The 21,782-nt window shown below is 36.5% G+C and overlaps 2 protein-coding genes across 2 annotated transcripts; both read right to left on the minus strand.

Annotated features, from left to right (window-relative positions):
• Positions 1–734: 734 nt before the first annotated feature.
• LOC135708289 (uncharacterized) lies at positions 735–2,374 on the minus strand. Its single transcript, XM_065230288.1, has 4 exons — positions 2,233–2,374; positions 2,054–2,162; positions 1,776–1,989; positions 735–1,716 (listed from the first exon to the last, which is right to left on the minus strand). Exons 1-4 carry the CDS (start codon positions 2,257–2,259, stop codon positions 798–800), a joined length of 1,269 nt encoding a protein of 422 aa, XP_065086360.1. The 5' UTR covers positions 2,260–2,374; the 3' UTR covers positions 735–797.
• An 8,540-nt stretch (positions 2,375–10,914) lies between these two features.
• Positions 10,915–12,427, minus strand: LOC135708290 (uncharacterized). Its single transcript, XM_065230289.1, has 5 exons — positions 12,339–12,427; positions 12,175–12,280; positions 11,899–12,112; positions 11,499–11,836; positions 10,915–11,437 (listed from the first exon to the last, which is right to left on the minus strand). Exons 1-5 carry the CDS (start codon positions 12,357–12,359, stop codon positions 10,959–10,961), a joined length of 1,158 nt encoding a protein of 385 aa, XP_065086361.1. The 5' UTR covers positions 12,360–12,427; the 3' UTR covers positions 10,915–10,958.
• Between the last annotated feature and the right edge of the window lie 9,355 nt (positions 12,428–21,782).

Consider the following 21,782-nt stretch of genomic DNA (forward strand, 5'->3'; position numbering starts at 1 on the left):
TCGTCCATAGGTGTCGAGTTACAGTTTTGCTTTTTGAATTGTCGTATTTTTCGCTGATATACATCCCAGTTTTATTGCAACTGATTATACATTGCACAAATAAGCAATACATTTACTATGATTTTCGTAACCTCAACTGCCATTTTCTCAATGCCAATTTTTGTTCATGGGACTGATATGCAAATATAGGCAGTTTACCTTCCTGATGGTTTCTGATTGATTAACTTTGATTCTGTTATTATTAATATCGTTTTGTATGATTAGGACTTAGTTTAAAGAAATATATCAGTAGGATTCAATATCATCTGTTGGTATCGAAATTATGTGGTTTTGTGGTGAGCTTTTCTCCCCAAATAAATAAATAAATAATCACAAAATTCATGTTTGGTGATTTCCAGTCATATCAAGTTTAGACTTAATCATATATTTTTCTATTTAACAATTAACATAAGTTTGATACTTCCTGTGACATTTCCGAAAACAACAAACCGTAATCATCATTAAGCACACACAGCACTTATACATCACAAAATTGACATAGTGACATTGCCAAACAAATATGGTCACAGAGATAAACCAGCTGATGGCTGAAAGTCTCCCAAAAAAAATCAAAACAAATATGGTCAACGGTCATCTCCTCTCGACTATCCACAATCAATCAATACCCCCTGCAAAGACAAGGTCATTGGCACTGGTTTGAGAAATTCAACATCAATGAGCGCACAACACAAACATACAAAAAAGCCTCTTGAAATATCTATAGATCAGTGCGCAAAGGTCTAAATCAAGTGTTATAATTATTTATTTATGCAATCTTCACACATCTTCTGGAACGCGTAACTCGCGGGGTTTTTGAAGCTTTGTTGACTTCTACCGGAGTCGAAATCGCCACCAAGGTAGGGAAGCAGGATTGGAACGTATATCAGCAATGGAAACTGTTGGCGGGTGAGCCACTGGCGGCAAGCGGAATCTTCGGGCGTCGAAGAGGTCAAGTTGTTTTGCTGCAGGGCACGTATGTTTGCGGTCAGTTCCAAAACTTGCTTGTTGACTGCTTCCATTTGAATCATCAATTGATTAACATTATACTCCGACGTACTGCATTCGCCGTGAATTGGATAAACAAATCCGTTGTATTGACCGAGAACTGGTGAATTCTGCTGTTGGCAATCTGGTAGAGGATTTTTTGGCGTTGCATATGTGTAGCCTTCCGGGCCATCCATCCGGGTTGATGTTTTCGAAGTTATCGGGTGTTTTGCACCTTGATCGAAATTGTTATCTGCTGTTGATGCGACAATGGATGGTTTCGTGTGAAGATAACTATCTCTATCTCCTGTGGTTGTTGGAGGAACATCATTTGCAAATTTAACTGACTCAGTTGTAAATAAGCCTTGTGTTCTCGACGTGAGTGTTCGAGAATCTGTTCTGGTTAATTTATTTGACTCTGTTGTAGATGAGCTATGCATATTCGGTGGGATTGTTCTTGAAGTTGGTCCTATTGTAGCAATATTCGGTGTGTTTGGCGACAGATGCACATTTTTTGTCTGATTGAAAAGACTAAGTGAATCTGTTGAGTTGATTTTACCCGACTGCGTCGGAGGCGTTGTTATGGTCAGTATCTCATCCAATCTGCGACAAGAATCAGGTAGATATAGATCGTTCCATGCTACCACTTGTTCATTCACTTTTTTATCTTTTAAATCAATGTTTAATTTATTTCTGAAAAAAAGTGTCATGAAAATTTGCCCTTATATTAGAATGCACCACAAAATTCTCACATGCTGCTAGCAACTCTTTCGGTAAAAATTTTCGTTGGTTGATTCGGGGGAACCAATCTGTATCCTAACCGATCTGCTACGTAATATACCAAGTGTTTCTCGTTATTCGGATCAATGTAACCGTAACAACCGTACGTGACATCATCCGGTCCTTTCACTTTGTGTTGAAATTGACTATTTTCTTTTTCCACCTGATAGCCATAATTGAATTCATCTTAAATGATACAAAATAAATCGCACTGCACAACAAGTAATTCATCAATAAATAAAGTACGTACTGTTTTTTGCACTTTGCTCATGATAAACCTCGGCATTTTTCTGCTTCACATCGATATTGAAGTCATCGTCTGCACCGTACACTTCCAAGGCGGAAAATATCACCAACACCTGACATTATAAATGGTGAATAAATTATAATGTACAATTGATGCACTATCCCATCAAAAAAAATACTCACGGCCAACACAGTGATATTCATTCTCATTAACACTTTCCTTAATATTGACCATTCACTTTTCAGCGACACTCCAAATGTTGATAAATAAATATTATACCGCCGTTCAAAACCATAAAGTAAATCAAACTTCTGCTATGGATGATCCTATCGAAATCATGCGCTGAGCTAAACTGTGAGCCAAATTTGAATTCAAGTTCAATTTATAGTGGCTTCAGCACTAAATCGATGCGCGCTATTCGGACTAGCAACTTCCGACGTTATTAGCGGTATTATTAGAGGCATAAGAAGACCAGTAATGCCAGCGAGAAATGTCGCTTTGATTTTTTAGTCATATACACAATAACCATCTAAACAACCAGCGGGGATCTCCCATCTGAATGGATTTTTGACATTTCTCACATTAGGCAGTACGGCAGCACAAATAATGACGCACAATGATGCGATAAACGCACTACTTCCGACACTACGTTCAACGTATAGAACGAGAGTAAAATTGATTGTCGCTAAAGGAAAATATAAGTTTTTCAAGTTTTAAAAGGAAAATGAAGGATATTTCAAGATTTTAGAAGTTATGTTCATTTTAAAACTTATTAAAAATGCTGATTTTTCAGAAATGGACACCAAAGACACTTCAAAATTGATCAAAATCGTAGACCGTAAATTTTAGTAATAATTTTGAACTTTTTTTCCTGCAAAAAAATCTGAACTAAAAAAATATGTTATCTGCATAAAAAAAACGATAAGTATTATTTGTGGGAAAAGTTCAAAGTTTGAAATAATATTTAGTTTATGTTCTACGATTTTGGTCTGAAGTATTTATTGTGTCCAATTCATAAAAGTTAGCATTTTTATAATTGAAAGCCATTGGAGGCGAACCAGCCCAAGGCTGAAAGCCTCCCTAATAAAGTTAAATAATAATAATAATAATTGAAAGCTTATAACATAAGTTTGATAAAAATGCACCTTTTTTTTTTGTTATTGAAGTTACTAACGCTATTTTCTTCATTTTTGAGAAAAGTTTGTGATTTATTGCCTGTGTGTATTTTTTTCTGAAAAGTCAGTCCAGTTTTTTACAACTTTGTCTCAGATGTCATTTCGATTAAATTAGCCATTTTCGTGCTATGATTTATTGAAAAATATGGGAAATCCCAACAAACAATTTCAGCTGCAGCTAAGCTTATACAGGCAAAAATGTACCAGCTAGTCTGCAGCTAACATTGTTAGTTAGGATGCCATTTTTCAAATCTAGACGTGAGTCAAAATTTCCGAATTTCGACACAAACTTGGTTCATTAGGAATTCGGAGAGGAAAAAATAAAATCGATTCTTTAGTTGGCGTAGAACTGCTCTTCTTCGTTAGTTTCCCTTATAAAAAATATTATGGTTAATTTGCTTAAAGACGTGTTCGGAGTATCATCCAAACCATTTGTGGAATTGTTCAATAATTAGGGTTTCGTTCCTTTATGGTATTTTTATTAGGGTTGCTATACCACAATTTTGAACCAAAAGAGAGCATAGATATCAAGTTCAAAAAAATAGTGCTCACCCCTTACTGACCCTCCCCCCTCCCCTAACAGGAAAGGTAAAGAAACCGGCAAAGACGAACGACACGCTGCTTCACGATCATTATATCTGCAGCAAAAAGTGATGGGCGCACGCATTGAAATGGCTCACTCATGAGCCAATGATCATAATTAGATACAGTAATCCCTCAATTTATTTATGGTTGGCACTAATCACATACAAAAAATTAGCGTAATTGGTTGAAGAACAGCCGAGAAACAGCGGTGGGAAGACGGTACCTGTCACCGCATATATGGAGAGATTACTGTACTTATGAACATGAGCCTGATGATTTGTTTTAGGTAGGCTCTACTCGATGAAAGCAGTATATCAAAAATCTTTCAAGCGATATCGAACAGATTTAGTTGACCTTGATTAATGGATCTCAAGAAATCATAGACCAATATTGATATTGAGTCATTTTTACGTGTGCACTTATTTGGTTGTCCTTTGTGAGTAGGTAAGCAGGCTGTTGGTTTCTCAAACTGAGTAGCCCCTCGGGCCAATGACCTTTGTTACCTTCTTAACGTTGAAGTAGTCAGAAGATCAAGTGGTAAGTTTCGAGCGAAACAGGTCATGTTTACGAAAAGAAAACTACACCAATTAACTTTCCTGCTTAGTAAATCTATACGAGTACTGAAGTTTGAACGATTTCGATTTCAGTGAAAACTGATGTTTAATAACTGTTGTTCTTAAGCTTGTATTCAGCGCTTAAACATCTGATGTTAATGATTCTCACAAGCCAAAAGTTAAGGAATAATCTCTGTTTTAAGCTTAATACATGGTGTCTCTGGTAGACAAACTCATTTAACAAAATTAGTATCGCTGAAATACACACCAAACGACAGCTCACCCCTATCATATGAGGCTAGTATTTAAATGAGCAGTTCCACACCAAATGACGAATCGATATAAATAGACCTTCTTCAATTTGCATGAAACATTTTATAATTGATTGTTATGGGCAATCATTCACATTATTTTCAAGTATTTTTTTACAAAATGACGTCTTTTAAATTTTTAAATAAATTGTAGCACGAAACCCAACAAACATTGCATGTTGAATAAGAGCTTATTCAGGCAAAAACAAGCTTCTTCATCTTAAAAATAGCTTATTCAGCTGTTGATCAACTCAAATTGTTTGTTGGGAAATGTCTCTTCTGATCGATATGATGACTGAGACAAAGCAGTAGAAATTAATAAATTGTTTCCTGGACAAATACACGGTATTTTTATATACTATTATTTTGAGTTACCGTATGCGTGATAATGTTTGCACCATCGTACAAATAAGGTTTCCGCTTCACCTGTGCATACAATGCCTTGGTTTTCTTTGCATGCACGTAACCTATAGCTCATACCGTAGTAGGCTGTGTATAAAAGAAAATGATTTACTTAGTGACAGTTGCACCATGACGAAGTGGCAGCGTACTCGTGATTTGTGTCACGCGCAAATATCGCAGAAAGACATTTCAATCGCCGTGGGAGTGTCCCGGTGGACCGTCAAAAGGGTTTTAGACCGAGAAAAGAAAGGACAACTATCCGCGAAGGTGGCTACAGGTCGTCCGAGGTCAGCTCGGGTTCCGAGGGTATCAAAAGGAAGATTCGGGTGAATCCAGTGCGTTCAATAAGGAAAATGGCAAAGGAACACGGGATCAGTGACTTTACGGCCCGGAAGATCGTTTTTACGGCACGGAAGATCGTAAAGGAAGATTGCGGGGCGAAGTCGATGGCACGGAAAAAACTCACATGATTACCAACCGCAAGAAATTCTTGAACTTCCTTAAGCGAAACAATCCGGTAATCCTGTTCACCGACGAGAGCATGTTTACCGTCGATCCCGTATCAAATTCCAGAACCGACCGGTAAATTAGTTCTCTTCCGGTACAAGACGTGGCCGACGAGCACAAGAACGTGTATCTGACTAAGCATCCTGCTAGCGTTATGGTGTTTGGATTGGTGGCTTCCGATGACAAACAAATGGACCGGGGGTTCATTCCAGAAGGCGACAAGGTCAACACGGAGGTCTACATCGGGATTTTAAGTAAGTATGTTCTTCCGTGGATCAAAGAACAGTACGGTCCGAAGCCAAATGTTGTATTTCAACTAGCAATGGGCGATCTTGGATCGAAACACATAAGATTGATTCTTTTGGTTCGATTAATCGATTTTTTAATCGATCTCAAACACGACAAAAATCGACTGGATCGATCATTTTCATTCGATTTGTGCATTTGAATTTGCAATTTAATATTGACCTGTACCTGTAGTCTTCAGCTCACGCTCAGGCAGTTAAAATTGTATCTGAGCAGATCTATAGTACCAAATTTCACACATCTGTCCCCTCCACCAAAACCAACCGGAGGCCTATGGGATATTCATGACGAAATGGCAAAGAAAGATATTAATCTGCAAATCTAAAAACATTCACTTTTTTGACATATTTCAGGGTCATCAGTCCTCTGCTATGTCATCACCATTGGGGCATATCGACAGAATTACAAAATTTATTGCATCAGCCTGTTTTTCCACGTTCTGTCGATCTTTTTCGATTTTCCGTATTAATTTCATCATGACCAGATTTGAATACAAATAAATCATGGAGGAGGTTATGCTCCCTTATGCAGAAGAGAACATGCTATTTTCAGCAAGACAACGATCCGAAACACACTTCTAAGTATGTATGGTTCGTGCAAACAAAGTGTCGGTTATTTCATGGCCTAGCCAATCTCCTGACATCAACCCCGTCGAAAATTTATGGAACGAGCTTAAAATAAAGTTATCTGGTCAAGCATTTTCAAATAAGGATCAACTATGAACCACAGCTCAAAAAGAGTGGTATTCTATACCACAGGAAACTTTTCAGTGCTTGGTTAAGTCAATGCCAAGAAGATTGAACATGGTTCTACTTAACAATAGAGGGCAGTGAGTCATTTAATGTTTTAACTTTGAGTCTTCGCGTGCAATTACTTAATTTATATTACACTATCAAATGCTTAACATTAAAGTCAAATAAAATTAAGTTGAATGAACATATCCTAAAATTACGCATTTATTTTGCCTACACCTACTCTAACGGAACTATCAACTCTATGCTTTCATCTACTCCATCTATCGTGTAAAAATTACCACTACAGTCTGTTATTTGAAATTAGAATCTTCAACTATGTAAATCGTTGACTTCACGTAGAAGTAATACTAAAACATATAGTCAAAAAAAAAAAAAAAAAAAAAAAATTTGTCAAAATTTACACAATTAGTTAATACCGTTCTGATTCATATTTCAGACACTTAAGGCATGTGCTGCGGAAAACGGACATATACTTTATAGTAACACATTATTTAGATTCGTTTCTTCCATACATTGCTGAATTAATCTTAAATAGAGCTATCTGGGATATTTTAAAGTAAATATGAAAACTATTCGAAAAAAAGTTGGTTGAAAATGCTATCTAACATGAAGCTTTAGTGTGATAATGTATTAGCTAAAGCAAGGTCTGAATGGGGTAGGTTGACAGTTTTGCTAGAGTACACTCAAAAATAAATAAAATCAGAAATGCTTAAAAACTAAACAATTTCCCGCTTTGCCTTATTGAGTCAGAACCAAGATTAGTTTGCCAGTGAATAAATTCGAAATAATCATGCGTTGCTTACTGTTCAATGTTCCAGTGATTAAATCGCAAATAATAGCTAATGACTAATTTTCAATCATTTCTTGATAAAATTTCAAGATTTTCAGCAACATTGAATTTTAATCATTTAGAAATTAAATTTCAATCATTTTACATTGAATTTGTTGCTGTACAATGCTGATCGTTCGAATTATGTCCGTGTTACCCTTAAAAATAGCGTTGGGAACTGCTTGAAGTTATCCGGCGAAGGAAGCTTCGGATGCTGATTCATTTGTTGTTCATAACCAGAACTGTGTTTTCTCTTTATATTTCTATTTTTAATGCCTTTTCACGTTGTTTCCTACTTTGAATTCTACTACTAGGTAGTTTTAATTCAAAGGAGAAAACAGCGTAAAAAAGTATACGATTATTCTACTAAAATGATCATCAATCAATTTATTTCTAATTTTAAGTTTTTGAATGTTTTTGATTTTGGGGATGTGATTATCTGTTTACAATCTTAACTTTCATTTTTGTGCGTTGTTTTTTTTTATTTTAGTAATGAAGATTTAATTGTCTCTCTTGAGAGCTGTTCGTATACTCTCTACCATTATGTTAACGGTGGCAATTCGGCTGCATTTATACGCCTAATATACATTTTATATGTCTTATACAACATATCAAACGCTGTAAAAAATCTGTCCCCGCAATCAATGTTTTTTCCTTCTACGTTGACAAAATAATTCCCAATAGCGAAAGCTAGTGCATTGCAATAAATGCACGGAGGAACATTCATTAGACTCGGCATCCTGAAATGAAATTGTTGATGTAATTCTTTTCTCAGCTTTAATAGAACACGTACTCCACCTAGAATTATAAAAGGTATATATTAAACGGGGTCGGCAGGTATGTATTAAAAAACGCTGTTCCAAAATAAAGTCGTTTTTTGAAATTCTGATAACTTCCGGGTTTTTTCCTCAACGAATGATTGAATGATGCCGGCAGAATTGACGAGCACTTTTATGGAGAAATGACTTCTTTTTTATTCTATCTTACCTTTAAGCACTTCCGCTGTATCTTTACCGATGGCAGCGAAAATATCCTCCATGGCTGCAATAAATATCCGGAATTACCGCGAAAAACACCACAGCACTCGCACAGCAGAATCAAAAACACCAAAACAAACGCAAACGAGGTTATGAACAAGTTTGACATTTGGTTTCACACTGTTAATCATATCTAACACTTTCATGGAAATAATCATGAACATGATTAAATTTTACTCAGAGAAGACTAAACTTCAATCAAGTTTGACTAGTTTTTAGAAAGTCAGCATGATTAAACTGGGTTAAACTTAAAATGATTACTTTTCAATCAAAATGTGATTTGTCCAATTTTTTAGTGTTCGGCAGTATCAAAATTGAATATGAGCGAAGGGCCATTAATGCGACAGTACTTGAGGAGACTTTAAGTATTTTTTTCAAATCTACAGGCAAAAGATTGCGTGTTTGACTTGCTCATATACTGTCTGCGGCTGTGGAATAGTTCTAGCGACGTTTCATCTCTACCTAAAGCCCCACGTTTCTGGAAAGCATTTCCAGTCGGTGGTGTGTTATAATGCAATTCTTGTTTACTAAAAGCTTCATGTTAGATAGCATTTCCAACCAACTATGAAAATTGTAAACTTTCACGTATGAAGTAACAAAAAAGCACTTATAACGATTTTAACGATTATTTAACTAGACCTACCAAGATTCAAACTTTGGACACTTCCCTTTGATAAGATTAAAATTTCGGACAGAATAGATTCAAATGAACCATTAAGTCTAGGCTAATTTTTACACATATGGCGCTGTTCCATTCGTAGTAAGTAGCAAAAATCCTCATAAATAAATTTGGAAAAGAGGAAATAATACACTTGGATGGATATCCAGGACAAAAAAGATTTGTGATTTCCCTCTCACTGATTGCAAAATAGAGCACCTGACACTGCAAAACATGTCTAGTACCTCTATATATGCATTTAGATTGACAGCTGAAGTCCCTCCTTTTTCACATATTCTGCACAAAAGATACTTTCGACCCCGCCTTTATTAATTTGCGGGAAATCATATGAGGGGTGGGCACTTATCAAAAAACCTAACCCTCTTAAGTACTCATCCCCTGCCCCTAGGTAAAAATGTCAAGATCACAGGTATAATAACGAAACTACAAATTTCGATAATTTCTTCTTTCAAATATCCTCCGGAGCATCGAATGCAACACAATGCAACACGATTTGGCTGTAATTACACAGAGAACCAATAGACGATGCTTGGGACTAGCAATCATCCTCAATGTGTAAAAACTGGTGATCTAAAACTAGGCAATACCAGCGACGGCCGCACCCGAACGCAGGTCAAGAAAGGAATGGTGTCTGTTGACGTGACACTCACTTTGATGGAAGCCGAGAAAACCTCTGGACTTCCACGAGGAATCACTGGGATGTTGGGTAAGGGTCAGTGTTGGAAAAGTTCGCGATATTTCACGAAGTTCACCAAGGGAAAAGTTCGCGAGTCATAGGGAACTTTGATGAAATTTTCCATCACTGGTAAGGGTAGAGGGTAGGGTTTGCAGCAGGGTTCGATTTGGTAAACGATAAGCTGAATTGATGTCCTAACGATAGGGAGGGGTTACTGTATAAATAAATGAAAAGGAATGATCTCACCCAAATATCCAAGTGGAGCTGCACCAACATAAACCGGACTGCTCGTAGACTTTCTTCGACCCATCGCAGGTATCTTCTTCAAACACAAACGTCAACATTCCGGATCCATCTCGTCGATATATAATTAATAAAATATAACAAAATACAAACAACCTCGATTTTAGTCACCCATTTTTTTTTTTACTCAAGCTATATATGAATATTTTAATTGCATAGTATGATTGAACTCAACTTTTCCTAGATAATAAATCCACAATTTAAGTAAATAATCAATTTGCTAAATAATCGAGGTTATTTGAGCATACAAGAGTTATAAAAACAAGTATCCACGAATAATTTTTAAAATAGCAAAACTCTGCAAAGGTAAAACAATTTAAAAACATAGACCCAATGTATGATGATGTCCAATTTATTCTCTGGATAATCCAATTCTGAAAAACATAGATCATATTATATTATAATAAAATAAAAGGTAAATAACAATGATATGCTATTTGATACACCTTCTGGTCCTTCAGGATCTGCAGGACAACTATTTTCTATAGTTTAGTTTAGTTTAGTTTTCTTTATGTGACATGATCAATTGGACAATACGAGAGGAGAACTAATATCCTTTTCAACAAGATAAAAAACAAACATCTACCAAACATATTTCAAAAATAGTAAAATTGTGATCTTTGTTTGGGACTCGAAGAGTTAATACCATATTGACCATATTGACGGAAGTATTGTCAATTTCTGTGTGGAGTTCCCTTTTGTGTTCAAACATGATTCCAAATTTAAAAAATTGCCATATTACATAAAAGAACAAACAGCCATTTTATTCTACATCAATAATGTTCCTTATCACTGACAGCGATGACACGGTTTTTGCTGCTGCTGATAACGTTCAGCAGTATGGCCGAAGGGTTGATTAACATTGTGTTGACCTTCAACGTAAGGAATCAGAATAGGTACGTAGACGAGTTGTGGTGTTGTCCTCTGGTTTCGAAGAAGTTGAACTACCGTATTGCAACTTCCCTCGTTGGCACTACTGAAAGACGCTGGATTGTTGGCCATTCCCGCTAGCAGCATATTGAGTGTAATCACTTGCGAATTAACAGCTTCGATTTGAGCAAGCAATTGGGTTATATTCAAACCGTATTGTTGCTGGGCAGCAAACTGAGAACCAGCTGAATTGAATGTAGCGTGGATATTGAACTGGTCCAGATTGATACTAGCCGGGTTGATGTCCGGCAGAGTACCGGACCATGTCGTGACTGTCTGCTGGACGGTTTGTCCTTCCAAATTGTTATTATTACCTCCTTGATCATAAGATCCTCGTCCTTAGTAAAACAGAAAATATGAGTTAGGTCTACATGTAACATTAATGTATAAAATTCTTACCGCTTGAAAAATCACCATCACGTACTTGTTGACCCGTATAAGTCTCACCCGTGTATCGATCATTGTGTTGATTTGAATGGACATAGCTTGTAGCAGGAGTGGTAGGTATGGTATATTGTGTAGGATTCGGCAGTTCAGGTTGCACATAGATCGGTTCAACCCTTGTTGAAGTAGGAACTGGAACGCGTTCGGGTCGCACGGTTTGCTGTTGTACATCCGAAGCCGCCGAAGATAGAATTTCATCCAAGCGGAAACACGCATCAGGTAGATAAAGATCGTTCCATGCGACGACTTTCTCATCATAGTCTTTGCTTTTCACTGATCCATCAAGTTTATTCCTACAATTTTATGGAAGATAAGTAATCATAGCTACCCCTAATAAAAAAAAACTGATACTTACAAACTGTCGGACAGTCTCTCAGTAAAAATTTTAGTTGGACGATTTGGAAAAATGATTCTATATCCCATACGGTCCGCAACATAATACACGAGGTGCTTCTTATTAGAAGGATCAACATAGCCATAGCAACCATATGTCACATCGTCGGACCCTTTAACCTTATGCTGGAACTGATTGCTTACCGTGTCCACGTGGTAGCCGTAGTTGAATTGATCTATTTTGATGAATTTCTTACTAAATTTTTTATTTTATTATAAGCATATCGATTTCCATTACCATTGCGCGCATTCTGTTGGTGATATACTTGAGCATTTGGTTGTTTTATATTTATATTCATCCCTCCTTCAGCAGCATTAACTGCTACAATTAGTGCTAAAGCCACCTGACAATGATGATATATTATATTATTAAAACGTACTTAATTATATTTAAAAACCTACCAGCAACGAAAACATTGTCATTTTGAATCAATATTCTAATAGCTTGGCAATTTCCACTCTGCACGATTGTGATCCGTTCAGCTCAAACTCTTAACAACCACTGATCAAGCGTTGCCCTATATATTCGAAGGAGATAATTCTGTTAATCGACCAAACTTTAGCCTTACGAAGCTGATAACGGTGATTTAATTTATTTGTTGATATATTTTTGAATTCTGAGAACGTGTTTTCATATATTTTGCACAAACACACTTCAATTTGCTTATACATTCTAGTGAATGAATAATAATTTCAGTGGTCAATGAAATCGTTATTGCGATGAATTCACACGCGAGTTTGATCAGCCAGCTCGAAAATGAACATAAACAAAAAAGAAAGGGTAGAAGAAAAAACCAAAAATAGGAGAAGAGACAACTGTCTTCACAAGCTTCGTCTCAGGCACATAGTAGGTACTGCCAAATTTCGCTCGTTGGGCTACCCAAGTAACCAAAAAGCCCCTTTTTGCAATATAAAGCTGAGATATAGCTGATATAATGTGTGGAAGCCCTATATTAACCTTATATTGCAAAAAGGGCGAATATCGGGCTATTATCGGGCTTATTGGTTACTTGAGTGACTTTAAGTGAGCTACGTTTTAGTTGGACTCCCATTACTTGGGCTGTAACCCACATAAATCAAAGTCAAACGTCATTTCTGACAGTGCTGATTCCTTTTCGAAATTTCCCCCTTTCCCCAACTTCATGCAAAAACCGGCAACAATTTTCGCAATTAAAATGCTATACGATATGAGGAAACCTTTACTCAACCTCCATACAAGCAAATCTGGCGAACTTAGTCAGCTACTTATGGCTGTTGTGACGGTTGGGGCAAGCTCTTTTTGCATATTTTTTTCGCTTCAATACAGCTGTTATCTTGCTGTTTAGTTGTGTATGAACATGAAGGGCGCTTACTCAACCTTTAGCCGATTATCCAATAATCACTACACAGCTTTCGCTTGACGCCAGGTTAAATATTGTTGGTTGCAACTAAAACTTTTATCACACTTTTTAATACGTGAAAACGCGCTTATTTGTCCAGTATGGTGGGAAATGCGCAATATTTTTAACGCTTTTTTTTGTTGGAGGAATTTATCATGTTTATTTTACTGCGAATCAAATTAATCTAAATTAGTTATAAGCAACACCTTTCTCGACTTTTCTCGACTAGTTAATTCAGCTTTGTAAAGAAGCAGAGTAAAAGCTGTAAAACTGCAAAAGTCTAAAAATAAACCTAGTTGACTGTAAAATTGATTCCAAAGTACACTCAGGTCTTTTTTTACACGGGGGATACGTACCGTGTAAAAAAAAACCTCCGAGATTTTGATTTTTCACATGTTTAAATGTTTTTAAAAAATCGGATTTTGATGCCATTTGTATTAATAGCATGCTATGGTCCAGATAGACATATTTTAAAAATTTCAGTATTTACACCAAAAATTGTGATTTTTTTTTAAAGTATGCCAATCAAGTCGATAGGTTGCATCGTTGTCGAGAAATCGTTAAAAATGTACCATGTAAATCGCAAAAAACCGTGTGAAAATAACCGTGTAAAAAAACCGCGTAAAAAACCGTGTAAAAAAAGACTTCAGTGTAGTGCTAACACAGTTTATTAGTTGAGTACAGGTTGTTTAATTGTTGAAAAAGAACTTTTGATGTTTATGTTATTCAGCAAGAGTGGTTGGATGTGTAAAAACCATCACATAAGTAACATATTCGCTTTATTAGCTCCCGACCAACCGTTCGTGAAACTTCTTCAAAGTTCTTAATATAGAAATAAAGGTTTATGTCGGCAATTCTTTACTTTAAATTTTCTATGATTTCGATGTACACATTTAAAAATCTTTATTGATCGATACTTACATTTAAGATTATTACTTCATCGGTCATATGATAGTAATCTATAAAGGTGCCATACTAAATTTCTTTTAATTTCGATATGTCACATAGACTTTAGTATTCTTTACAAATATTCATCAATAAATATTTAAATACTGATGTCATCATAACTTTGAACTTTGACAAAGAACAACAAAGATTGCCATCGATGCACATTTATAATCTCCTTGTTATCGATTTGCATCGCTGGTTAAAGAGAGTTCGAGACACACCAGGTGACAGATGGCAATGTTTATATTATTTATCGACATATTCGGCATTTCATCGGAAGAAGCAATCTACCGGTAAATGAACGAGAAGACCGATAGCCACGATGCAGCAAATGTTAATCATTGTAGTTCTTCAAGTTTATGTCTATATATATATTTAATAACCCGTGATAGCATGCGTGGTGGGATTCTCGGCATTTGGAACCCAATGAGGAAAATTGATACCTTTTTGACCTCTATTACACCTATATGGCTGACTGGTTGATGGTTATGACAAATAAATATTGAGTTCATGTATGAAAAGATTTACAGAAATTTCAATACATCACATACTAGAGTGTGTTTGCCTGTCGTTGATAAGCTCATCAGCAGCAGCCGTGGACCCAAGGATTAGCAACCAACAACGAAAGCAGTACACCCCATATGGCATGGGATCGAAACTAGAAATTATGCAGTTAAAAAAACCACAAATAAAATCAGCAGTTGTGTATCGATATTTTGATTTTACAACAGAAATCGATATTTTGATCTGGCTACACAATCGATATTTTAACATTGGTAACGATTGGTTGCAATATTTTGAGAAAGATCTTTATAAACGATTCACGATTAGACTTTTAGCATCTTTACAATTATTCATGAAATGGTGACGATCGCTATCGATTTTTATTATGAATGGCTTTGAAGATCGATGTATAGAAAATTAAAGAAAATTAACGAAATGGTTGGTCGGGCTTTGTTTTGAAGCTAAAAGTTGAAAGTTGATAAATATTTGCATAGAAGTGTCATTAGCGTTTATTGGGTGATGTTATTCAGTGCGACTGGCAAATTGAATAATGGTTGTGAAAAAGTTGAGTAAACGCTCTCCAAAACTATTTTGCTAGCTTCTGCTTGTAGCTGTATCCAAGGGCGTAGCCAGGTTTAGAGCTAAGGAGGGGCGAAAAAAAATTTACTATGGAAAATTTAGCCGAATGCCATTTCAGCGAACGCCATTTTCACGAAAGCCTTTGTTTTGCTGTGTCCCTGCCCCCCTCTGGCTGCGCCTATGGCTGTATCTGCAGCTTTGTTTCAGCTAGGAGTAAGCTTCCCCCTCTCCAGCTACGCATGGTTTTTTAATCATTCATCTCAACATACCACAACGAAGAAACTTTGGAATCTGACTTCCATTGGTACCCCGGAAGTGTTGGCCTCGGTGTTGGTAGAAAAAGTGATTTTTGATATTTTATTCAAACCATACATATTAAAACAGTTATAACTTTTTTAATGACATTATAGCACCGTATTTGGGGTATTTTAGTGCAAGGTTAGTTACCAAGTTAAAGCAAAATTGTGGTCTGTAGGGGTGAAAATGCAAATACAAAATTCTTATACTAATTTCCATACAAATTTCAAACGCAATGCGGAAAGCCGGGTTACAACCAATCGTTCCCAAATTTTTCACAGTTGTTTTGGACCCCAAATGGAGCCTTAAAAGGGTTTGTTCTCGCTTGGCGTAGCTTATTTGAATATTAGTTCTGTATGCCTGTAAAATTCTCGAGCTTTCTGAGGTGAGAGGTAATCACGCTTACCACTACACCACCGGCGTCGCTGGATTTTGAATAGTGACAACCCAACAAACAATTTAAGTTGATGAATAGCTGAATAAGCAATTTTTTAGCTGAAGAAGCTTATTTTTGCCTGAATAAGCTCTTATACAACATTCAATGTTTGTTGGGCCAAATCAGGCCAAAACAGAGCTGGAGTGTCGTTGCTTCTGATGAATGGTAGCAACCGCATTTGTAAACATTCTATCTCGTACATATCTTTGTTGATAATGCCGGTAGAGATGAAACTTTTGGATTTCCGTCCGCAGCTACATATGACCAAATCAAATACTTTTTGGGGAATTTTGAAAGCTTATTTGTCTGGAAACACTCGGTAACGGCATTCCTTTGCATTGCAGTATAAAAAGCCAAAACTGGAAGCTGTTGGCAGTCTTCGAGCACGTATGTTTCGCCGTCCACAACTGGGTGAAAAGCTCCTTACCTCGACTTTTTGCAGTCAAATTTTTGCTTATCATTACGATTGGGCACCTTTTTCACTTTGTACGCCTTCAGCTCATGACTCTGCTTCACTTTTTGTACATATGATTACGATTTTCCAACCTTGCGAGCCACATTACGAACTGAATGGTTTTGATGTTTCTCAATAATGGCTACCACCTTCTTGTCCATTTGTCGAGAGCATACTTTTCGATTTGATCGGCTTCCAACCTTCCGATCCACAGTTAAGCGATGGTCAAACGATTTGCACACACCAAATACGGTACTCTTCGGGAGGTTTAGCAACCGGTGGAAACTAACGACTTAAACTTGGCTGGTCCCATGCAAATCGATTAACGTACTCCATTCTAGTCGGAATTCTAGTACTACACTATGTTTGTTTTGATTCTCTATGAAAGTTTGACAGATAAAATGAGGGGTTCGTGGATTTTTCTCATGTTTCGAGGGGTGCATCGATTAGCTTGGAACCGAAGATAGTACCAGAGCTGAGCCAAAAAGTTGAGCACGTTTCTTCGGGATCTACTAGTCTTAGAGTTACCTCTATGGTGTTATCGTGTTGTGATTTGGTGAATAGTCAGGTAAAATTGTACATGCAATTTGCTTGGTATAAATCCGTCCTTACACGTGCCTTGTGCAACGGTTATTTTTCGAATGCAGATTCGTAGCAGTGGCTGATATACGCCCAGCAAGCCACACCAAACAATCCGTGGCCATTTATGAATCCACCGTCAGCTTCAATGTTCCCGGAGTACGCCGGAAGAGGGACGCGAAGGTCAACGACGCACCCTAGGCAAAATAATCGGCCAATCAACAGCACAGCAAATAGCAACACTTTTTTCCTCCCGTAGGTGATGACCAAAGGGATATCGACGTTCGTACCGCGTCGTGCAAGAAAAAAAAAGTTGTTGAATATTACATCCAAACTGCTGCAACCAGGTCAATCCATCGGTTGTGTAATATAACCAACAATCAATACGAAACTAACGATTTTATATTGGCTCACTACTTGACTAGCCTATTGATCACAAGCAAACGATTATCGTACCCCATTCTAGTCGGAATTCTACACTGATAAAATTTCAAAGATTGTTTTTATGTGTCCCACACATGATTTTTTGCAATGTGATCAACAAATAATATCTATGTGTCGGACACATACTTAATATGTGTACACATAAAAGCCATGTGTAACCACACATACTATTAATTTGACTCATAAATTTCATGTGTGCTACTGGGTGGATTCTGTTTATGTGTGTCACATGAAAATCATGTGGAATTTCACATGGAAATTCGTCAATAAAAATGTGTGGAATTTTATTAGTGTAGTACTGCACAATGTTTGTTTTGATTCGCTATGAAAGTTTGACAGATAAAATGAGGGGTTATTGGATTTTCTTATGTTTCGAGGGGTGAATCGATTAGTTTGGGACCGAAGATAGTACCAGAGCTGAGCCAAAAAGATGAGCTCGTTTCTTTGGGACCTTCTGGTCTTAGAGTTACCTCTTTGATATAACGTTGTACGATGTATATCGATTTTACGAACAAAATTACATCCATTGTGATCCATATTGATCGATATTCCATTTTTTTTTGCTGTGTAGAATGAGAGTAGGTATAGGAGATGATTGTGAAGAATATATGAACACTCTGTACTGAAGTATCGTGAAGTACAGAGTGTTCATATATTCTTCACAATCATCTCCTATACCTACTCTCATTCTACACAGCAAAAAAAATGGAATATCGATCAATATGGATCACAATGGATGTAATTTGGATATGGATAAAAGCTCCACTGTTTTTGCAAACCCTACAAATCAGTGCCAACATTTCAAAGGGGCGTAATTGCTTTTGTAAACAATGGCTTTAGACGTCGATTTCTCGCAAATTAAAACCCACCCCTTAAAATTACAAATGCCAGCTGATACAGGAAATATTCCTCTGGGTGCTGGTGGCATTCATTTTCATTAGTGAGCTTTCATTCGCAATAAATCGACGACTAAAGCCATTATTTACAAATGCAATTACGCCCCTTTGAAATGTTGGCACTGAAATGATTAAAATAAAGCTCTTTGAATTTAAATCTAATTTTCATAGTGGTCGATGAGGGTAGATCCCGATGAAGTAAAACCACAGACAAACAGACATAAGTCGTAGAAGGAAATTCTTCAAAAATTTCGTCAAGCGTATTTTGCATGAACACCAGCACCCTCTGTCATGCACATTCCCAAGCATTGGTTTGCAACCGAAGCATCCCTCGTTCATGCAATTTTTCACTAGTTGCTTTTCCCTCGATCTTTCAACACACCAGCTGTGTTAAATAAAAACAAAACAGATGCATGTCAGTGATGTCGGTTTGATTGAATTTTGCAGAAACACGGATCGTAAAAATATTCACATACACAGCAAAAAAATAATTTCGATATCACATCAAAGTGGATGCACTACAATCATGTCAAAAATTTCATGTAATTTTTATGACCACATAAATAAACAAATGCAGTAAAAGCAGCGTAATGTCAGTTCATGCATTGTATTAATGATAATTTTGTCCTTTTTAGCAAGTAATATTACACAATATTTTCGACATGATTGTAGTGCATCCACTTTGACGTGATATCAAAATTATTTTTTTGCTGTGTAGACCTTTTTGACGTTTAATTGTCTTTCTCTATCAAGCACACAGGGATAAATGGATGGTTTGTTTTCCCACTAATCTGTTTCCTTCTTGCTTGCACTCCTTCAATTTAAATGCTGCATTAGTGTGTGCCGATTAAACGCTTAGCTTAGAGATTTGTTTTGTTTGTTTAGTGAGATTTTTCTTTTGCTGGAAACAAGTTTGCATGAATGAATGGTAATGCATGACTAATGAGTGCCATTTCTACCACCACTCATCACTTTAATTTGTACACAGCAAACAAGTATAATATGTATCAATCAATTATATTCATGGTGATGTATTGAACATAAATAACTGGAAACGTTGATAGAATATTACAGACATCAAAACGATTTGTTCTCAAATTCTGTCTACATCGTGCAGCGTAATATTACACACAAGTGGAATGACCAATGTGCAGCAGTTTGGATGTACACTGGAGTCGCTTTTTACGCGGTTTTTTTTTACACGGTTTTTTTTTACGCGGTTTTTTTTTACGCGGATTTCGGAATTTACGCGTTTTTTTTTACGCGGATTGCGGAATTTACGCGGTTTTTTTTTACGCGGATTTTGGTTTTTTTTTACGCGGATTTCTGAATTTACGCGGTATATCGCTTTTTACGCGGTTTTTTCTTACACGGTCTTTTTTTACTCGGTTTTTTTTTACGCGGATTTCGGAATTTACGCGGTTTTTTTTTACGCGGATTCCGGAATTTACGCGGTTTTTTTTTACGCGGTTTTTTTTACGCGGGACGTATCACCCGCGTAAGAAGCGACTCCAGTGTAATATTTATCAACTATTTTTCTGTATTCGACAGATGTTGTGTCTTATCATTTTCAAGAGCCGACATATACAAATTAACCTAAAAAAGAACTGACATCACTGAAAAGTTTGAAATGTGGTAGTTTGCTTAACGCTTCAGTGGCGCACCATGACAAATGCGAGCACATTCTTAATTAAAACCTTATTTGCGATGAATGTGATTGTGAGTGTTATGTCTGTTTGTCTGTGGTAAAACCTTGGGTAAAACTGTCTGAATAGGTATTCATTTTGGTGGGTTTTAGTTAGCAGTTATTCCAACAATCAATACGAAACTAACGATTTTAAATTGGCTCACCACTTTAGTAGCCTACCCAACAAACAATTGACTATTGAAGAAACGACTTCTTGACGATTTTATTCCACTTCATGCTTAATAATACTTGTACTATTTTTAATAATAACTTCTGTTCAGGCTTTGTTCACACAAATCTGGAGAATTTATTCAACCACAACATCGAAATATTTGGTGTTGAATAAGGTATGCCGAGAAGCTTTTATAAGACATACAAAAATTGTAACAGAGGCTTACTCGATCAAATTTTTGATTATTCAGCGTTTATTAGACATCATTACTTCCTTAAACACCGATGGTATAAAGGTGTATATAGACGCTTGATTCTCATGTGAAATAATGTTTAATTAGACACTATTATACATTTATTAAACGATTATTCAACTACGGGATAATTAATCCGAAAATAAGAACGCGGCAGAGCAGGGTGTTGTTTCTCTCTCGTTAGTGATTGTTGTGTCATTACTTCTGTCGAAGCACACACATAACCTAGAAAATTTATTACATACACACATGTCCGTTGGATGGGATTCGAACCATGACCTTTCGATCACCAGCCGCTTGCCTTGCCATCTGAGCTATCCTAGAATACAACAAAAGGGCAGCTAAATAAGTATTAAAGGTTTAAATTTGAAAACCTATCAGCACTTCCAGTCGTAACTCTAGCTAATTGTGAGAATGATGAATTCATTCATAGTTATTTAACATGAGACCAACGTTACCTCTCCATCTCTCTAATTTCGATGGAAAGGATGCTATTCTTTTCAATACATCTATGAATTGGTTGTCGTGTGTGATACGATCTATGATTACGATTTAAATTAATTAGGCGTAGAAAATAAATAAAAAAAGGGTTGAGGTTGGGATTGAACTCGCGACCTTCAACTTGGAAAGCGGAAACGGTAACCACTATGCTACCAATTTCGTTTTGTTGTTAGCCTGAAGCAGTGTTGTGGAATAATGAATGAATACGCCGTTTGTAAAGCATTTACAAAGCATGAAATTATAACATGGACGCATAGTGGTATAAGAGCTATTTTGCTGACTGTATTCACCTTTATACAGCAATATTGTAAAGCAATGCAATGGAATCTAATAATGGAGCTAGAAAACAGTCATAAGACGTCTAATAAAGTATTTTATTAAATCAATTGAAAACAGTCGAATTAAAGCGACAATGTAAGTACACTTATTCAGTTTGTTATTAGATCAAACCTCTGGTTCTGAATCAGAAAGACAGTCAACGTCTATAAAGCTTTTAATAAGTAAATTAATCATATCAGAGCAAACGGCGGAATAAAGGCGCATCTATCGATCTCAATAAGCTTTTTTCAGCACATAATTCAACATCCCTTTTTATTCAGCATTGTACACTGTTATACAGCATTTATTCAATGTGTATGCTTATTTGTGACTTTGAATTGTTTGTTGGGTATTGGTCCCAAGCAAACGATTAACGTACCCTATTCTAGTTGAAATTCT

Source organism: Ochlerotatus camptorhynchus, unplaced genomic scaffold, assembly GCF_037179485.1.
Source record: "Ochlerotatus camptorhynchus isolate MF236.1 unplaced genomic scaffold, CSIRO-AGI_Acam_v1.1 ptg000329l, whole genome shotgun sequence".
Lineage (NCBI taxonomy): Eukaryota > Metazoa > Arthropoda > Insecta > Diptera > Culicidae > Ochlerotatus > Ochlerotatus camptorhynchus.